This window comes from Lytechinus variegatus, chromosome 1 (genome assembly GCF_018143015.1).
Source record: "Lytechinus variegatus isolate NC3 chromosome 1, Lvar_3.0, whole genome shotgun sequence".
Classification (NCBI taxonomy): domain Eukaryota; kingdom Metazoa; phylum Echinodermata; class Echinoidea; order Temnopleuroida; family Toxopneustidae; genus Lytechinus; species Lytechinus variegatus.
The window spans coordinates 32,806,627-32,813,445 of record NC_054740.1 but is presented as its reverse complement, the minus strand read 5'-3'; the positions used below and the strand labels follow the sequence as shown (position 1 = coordinate 32,813,445).

Here is a 6,819-nt window from a genome sequence, read left to right as displayed (position 1 = left end):
TTTTGGCAAATTTCCATTAAGAATTGGCATCATTGGTATACAGAAACAATAATTAAGAAAACAATATAATTTTCATATTATATTACTACTTATGAAGGAAAAAACTTGTACGATATATGCCATATATATGTGAGTCATGTAACTTCCTTTTTTTCTTCTTTATTTTTAGATAGTGCTCTTTTCGAAAGAAAAAATGTCCCTTTTTCCCTGACCCCCACTTTCAACTTCGCTCCGCCGCCCCTGATTGGCAGTATAGCAGATATGGCAGTATAGCATTATTATGGAGGCCATAATTTCTTAAATAACCCGCTCGTCGAACTAAGTTATATTTCCATAGAGCATTTGTCTTTTGAACAGGACGCAATATAAAAATGTACCAAAAATATTTCAAAAAATAAAAAATGAATAAATTAAGCTTTTAATTTAAGTGAGATATCCCCAGAAAAGAAAAACTAAGGCTGGACCCCCGCGCTGGATGGCCGCCTATTACTGTGTAGGGTGATGGGTCTTGCAAAAAAATGTATATATTCATTGGTATCGCACACAAGCAGTCAAATCCCCCAGATTCGCAGCAGTTTTCAGGCTTTATCGGATTTGAATCATAATTCTTAAAAATAGTTACATGATCAGGTGTGAACAATTGAATAAGTACAATCCGTATATGGCTAAAATCAGGCTCAGCTATTATTCTGCGCTATTTTTTATTCCAGTTTCGTAATAGTTCCCCGGTGGGGTCACTCAATATGACATGGGGACCGCATGACCGTTACCAAAATCGCGGGAAAAGGGTTCAATTTCATTGAACGTCCGCGGACAGAACACTCCTCGAAGTAGTGAAAATAGGGGTGCTCACGGGGTGCTCACCGTCCTCGATCCGATGGAAATAGGGGTCAGGAAAAAGGGGAGAACGATTACGGGAAGCAAAATCCGTCGCCGAGCTAGCTGAGTCACCAGCCGCAGAAGGCGCGCTCATCATGCTCTGTATCTTTATATGGACAACTCTACATTTATTTTTACTAAGAATTCTACTTTTCTTATTTAATTTTCAAGAAAAATAAAGTTCTTTTGGATTATTGTATCAGTATGACTTGGCTCTTGGTCATCTTTAAGGACTGAGCACTCTGACGCCTGTGTTGCAATTTCCTCTAATGAGGAAAGGGTGTTAAATGCCCTAGTCCTTGAAATACGGTAAATAGGGGTAAATTTGCGAAATGGGCAAAAGTGTCCTTACAATCTTATAATTAGGGGTGTTTCAAGGTACCACTTTACCGCAATTTTGTCCTTGTTTTACGTGAAAATAGGGGGGTAAATTTCACAAAATGTCCTTGAAATTGACTGCAATAGGGGACACTTGCATTTGTGGTAACGGTCATACGTGTCCCCCTCTGCGGCTGAGTGACCCCATAGTTTATAACGGTGGGTTTTACGAGCAGGCGATTTGACTCTGTCGATATGTTTGAAAAAAAAAAACAACTATATTATCAAATTGAATTAGGCCTCTCAGTATGCTAATAAAACATATTCTCTTTCATCTTCGGAATTGTTGAAATAATTCAAGATAAAACGAAAAATCAGCCCTGCTACGTTGAACCCATAGAGATATAACGAAAAATATACACGTACTAGAAAGTTTCATCTCAGTAAGCCCTTCACTGCATTTTGGTACCGATAATGAATTTAAAAAAAAAGGTTCACTATAACATGAACGTAATTTGGGGTCGACTCCAAAATGTAGGTCGATAACTTTTGTTTGGTAGCCAAAGAGGGGGGGGGGGGGGTAAACCCCCTAACCACCCCCCGTCACCCTAAATCCGCCACTACCGATGCCCTTATATTCTTCGAGAAACTTACAATATATTTCCAATCAAGTTGGCTCCAAAATTGCTGTAGGTTTTTATTTTTTATAGGCCTAATGATTTATGATAAAGTGAAGATTCAAGATTCTTTTATTGGTCAATGGACGCATGCAAAGAAATTTGGTTTCCAATATGATGGCTTTATAAGTCCCCGTGAATGCCACCCAATTTAAATTTCTTGTGAATAAAGCATAGCATTAACATTTTAGTAATCAAACGTCAATACTGTACATAGATTTCAAACCATCATTTTGGAATTACGGGTAGTACAGTAGTTGAGTAATGAGCCAAAAATTTGGAGGTGGCAAATATATGGCGTATCACGTAAAATTCATCCCCCAAAAATGCGAAATAGCAACAATTTTCTTACAAAAAATCAAATGTTGTGATAGATTTTTCTATACAGAAAATAATATTATATTTCACAATTCTCCAAGCCCCCCCCCCCCTATCTGTACACCACATGCCGCTATACGAGCTTTTGTAAGCATGTTGTCTGCGCTCTCTCTCTCCCATTCCAATCCAAGGGATTTAATTCTTTTTCAAGATCGTAAGCTCAAGCAAGAATACCATATCAATAGTGAACTTAATTCGTAAGTAGGCTGCTAGGTAGGTCAACGTGTTACCACTTACTGTTGATTCTCAAACTTTCCATTTCATATTTTAGTAATAAATGACGGTATTTCACGACGAAGTGGAAATCGAAGATTTTGAATATGACGAAGAAACGGAAATATATCACTATCCTTGTCCGTGTGGTGACAGATTTGAGATAACAAAGGTTAGTCAATTAGTCATTTTAGTGCAGGCTTCATTATTGTTCGGTCCCATATGATTAATTTGGTGTTACATGGCCACGCATAAGTTCAAGTAAAGAAAGTCATGAAAGTCGGGTCGATCAACGTCAACCAAACCAGTCCAGGGTTCCCCTTGCCCTTTTTCTTTTAGTGTTGTATTTGATTAAAATTTGTAGAGCTGATACATCTAACATCTAGATAAGTAAAGTAGATTGGACTGTTTTTTAAAGGGTGAGTTTATTCATCAGGGGTCAATTTGCACGAAAGCCCGAGGGTTGCAAAAAATAAAGAACTGTCTTTTGTGTCGCCCATGATTTATAATGCGCCATGACCATGTGAAACGCATTTTAAATAAATTACCTGCAAACGTATTTTATTCATCCGTTATAAAGCAAACAAAATCTTTGTTTAAAAAATGATTGATGTGATGAAATTGTAGATCTTTACCAATTGATTTAACATGTTTAAATGCTAGCTAACAACAAATTTTATTGGTTTATCATAATTTCAGAAATATCCCGCATACAGCGCATCATGAAAGATGGGCGACACGAAAGACGGTCCTTGAAAAACCCTTTCATGCAATTGGCCCTAGTCTTGAGGACTCCATGATGGATGTTTTTTTAAATATTTTGACATATATTTCTTCATCATGGAGTCTTGAACCCCCGCCCATATAAGAGACACATGTACACAAAGATGGATTTCCCTAGGAAATGCATAGTTAGAGGGTGAAATCGGTTTGTAGAATCAATTTTTTTATCTATGAACCTTCAGGCGCCTTATGCGTATAAAGGGATAAAATTATTTCACTATAAATGGTAAAAATGAGACGTTTCTTACGAGACCCGATCTCCCATAGATCCCTCGCTCCGTTTGTCAACAAAGCAAAGACAATATACCTGACCCTTGACATCTGACTAGCAATGCCGTTTTGAAGAACAATTTATAAATAAAAATTATTATTTCACAAACACTAAAATTTAATACGCAATTATAAATAATTAGTAGAAAACTAAAGACCTAAGAAACGTTACATTTTTACCATTTATAGTGAAATAATTTTTATCCCTGTATACGCATTAGGGCAATCTCAATTTATCAAGACATGTTTTTTCTTGGTTAATGAGGATATCCTTGTTTTCTGGGACAATCCCAATATTTTGACCAGCGCCTCTACTGATCAATCATTACAATTATCGACATTATCATCATTAATCAGGTTGTCTTGTCACTCCTACTCTTATTTTTTTTATTTGTGTTATTAGGAGGCTCTATGTAATGGAGAAGAAGTTGCAACATGCCCAAGCTGCTCATTGATTCTAAAGGTTATTTATGACTTGGTAAGTATATATAATACAGGATCATAACAGTCACTGGTTCACATTTTTAAGAGACTATCGGTAATAATCCATTCAACATCAAATATCATTTTTCTAATGGAATTGACAATTTTGATAATTGCAGAGAATCAAAATGAATGAATTAAAAAAATACATTAAAATGATTAAATGTTAATCATTCTTTGAAAGGAAAAATAGAATTCCAAAGAAGTGAAGAGAAGGCACTCCTAGTTTAATTGAAACATCATATCTTCAATTTAATTGTGACAATGAGCTATTTTAGGACATGATCAAAAGCACCAGTGCTTGAGGAATGCTTTAAACTGCAATACCCGCAGTCACCTCCATCATTCTATTTTTCAAGTTTTACATGATGTATAATTTACATAGGTAAGCATGTATTTTTTTCTTTTATTGCAGGAGGACTTCATGGAGGGAGAAGAAGTAGCTCCACCTTTGCAGAAAGGACTTGAAACGGTTTGACAGGAATTATTCTGAATTAGAATCTGCCGTCTGGATGACACAGGACCACTTAGATGGTATCGTTCATTGAGGACTTTCTTTGGCTGATGATACTGGTTTTTCCTCAGTCTGAGATGAGACATAAATGGACATTGGATAACATCAGACAAAGACCATTTTGTTCATGGTATATTTGATTGCCCATTCTTTTCGCTCATTCCCTATTTTCCATCAAAGCCTGCCTAAACTAAGCAATAGTACAGGGTCAAGAATATGAATTTTATGGGAGTACAATCTTACAAAAGTTCAGGAGCCATTTCCGCCATTGATTCTTTGTGAAAATTCATATTGTGATTGATTTATTCTGCTTCATTATAAAAATACACATTATAGTTTTATACCTTTCCTTTTATTGGATATTCGTTGTTTGAATAGCAGAGTATACATGTACGTCATGCTGGCCATGCATTGATAAAAAAAATAAGCTTGAAGATTTTCGAAGGAAAGGTTTATATTATTGACAGAAATATCCAAATACATATACCCATTCAGAAAAAGTTTAATGTTTCTCTTTTCAGTGTTGGGAGTCTTGAGACGTTTCTCATTTCAAGACATGTCTTGAGACAGTGTTTTTGTGTCTTGTCTCGGTCTCGAGTGCTAATTTTCATGAATTTCATGAAATCTCATGAATTGTCAGACTTTCTTTCCCAAAGAATTTAACCACTTGATCGTCAATTAAAATTGATTATTTTTTGTATCACAGGAAAGAGTAAATGTTACTCTTTTATGTTAGTCATTTTTTTAAATAAAATATTTTGATAAATACAGTAAATTTCAGGCCTGAAAAGATGCCTCAAACAGAATTTTCTTCCTCTGTTTTCTCTTGAAAATTGTGCAAAACCCTTTTTTTTGCCCAAATACTATATAAATCATCAGAAAGCTCGAACTCTGTACTTTCTTACAATGCCACTCTTGATATGTGGGACTTTTTTGATGGTCAAGTCAGCTTTTTCCTTAAAGATACAAGACAAGTTTTTTGAAATTTCTGAGTTGCATAAAATCCAGAGTTTTGATTAGCTGAATAATGTTTTCAGAACAACTGGCACGGGTAATTTGAAGGGATCACCACAAGGTGAGTATGACCTTGGAGAGGCCCAGTGTCAAAACTGCTAGAATTTGTGTGAGCGGTCTCTATGACCAATTAGAGCACAGTATTCATGTTTTTAAGCTTAGAGATCTTCAGTGTTATGAATATCACTTGGATAAAAGAAGCCACTTTTTGAGGACCTGCGGAATGACTGATGGTCAAGATGATGAATTGTAATGTTTGTCAGAGAATGACCCTACATCTTTTACTTACTGTTTTCTGATGTACTCTCACTTCAAATCTTAAAAATGTATACCGGTAATCAAGGCTTTAATAAGGGTCTTTAATTTTTATTAACTACAGAGAATTGTGAGTTTCTACTTTACAATTTTCACAAAATTCCAGTAAAAGATTCATAACTGATTAATAGATCTTAAATTTTCTTTAACACAATGAATGTACATCTTTAAGATGACTACTTACACTGCTTTGTACTTTGCAGTAGACGATTGAAGAGGGAATGTGTATTGTAATGTGACTTATTTGTTCAATTAGTGTTATCATGGTTCAATTTTGTTTTACTACATTTTCTCAAGTGCCTGTTTTTTTTATGGTATAACAGCTCAAATTTCACATTTTTTTTCCAGATGTGTATGTGTGTGGTAAATGCAGATTGATTTGACATGTACAGTGTGTATCAGAAAATTGTACATCGTTGAATTGAATATTGTCAATTAGTTTGAACAAACTGAATGTGAAAAGTTACGGTAGAACATGTATTGTATGGACAAAGGATAAATTGCAAATGCATTCAATCATGAAGAAGAGTTTTGCTGTTTACCTTTGCACCATACAGGGGTTGTACATTAAAAGCATTAAAATAATTTTCTTTAGTTTAAGACCCATATTAACAAGAACATTGGACTAATTGCTTGACTTCCATTTGCTAAGCTCTAGTGAGCTCTGTTCCGCAGTTACAGCTGCCCACAAAAATAATTGTGACTTGGAATGGATTGACCACAGCTATAGCTGCCACAAAAATACTTGTGAATTGGAATGGATTGATAAGTATTTGCCAGCTTGCACCTATGTGTTTTAATGCATTTTCATTTATTATCGTTTCACATTTTAAGCATTTTTTTGTCCTCTGTTGCGAGATATTTATCCTGGCAATGAGATATAAAGTATTTGTATTGTGCAATTTCAAAGTTTAACCACCATGCTGTTTAAAGTTCATTTTGTATTTCTTATCCTCAAGCACCTTTCTTAGAGTT

The 6,819-nt window shown here is 35.2% G+C and overlaps 1 protein-coding gene across 1 annotated transcript; it reads left to right on the top strand.

Moving 5' to 3' along the window:
• Nucleotides 1–2,440: 2,440 nt before the first annotated feature.
• Nucleotides 2,441–6,333, top strand: LOC121411717 (DPH3 homolog). Its single transcript, XM_041604553.1, has 3 exons — nucleotides 2,441–2,637; nucleotides 3,922–3,996; nucleotides 4,417–6,333. Exons 1-3 carry the CDS (start codon nucleotides 2,530–2,532, stop codon nucleotides 4,477–4,479), a joined length of 246 nt encoding a protein of 81 aa, XP_041460487.1. The 5' UTR covers nucleotides 2,441–2,529; the 3' UTR covers nucleotides 4,480–6,333.
• Nucleotides 6,334–6,819: the final 486 nt, after the last annotated feature.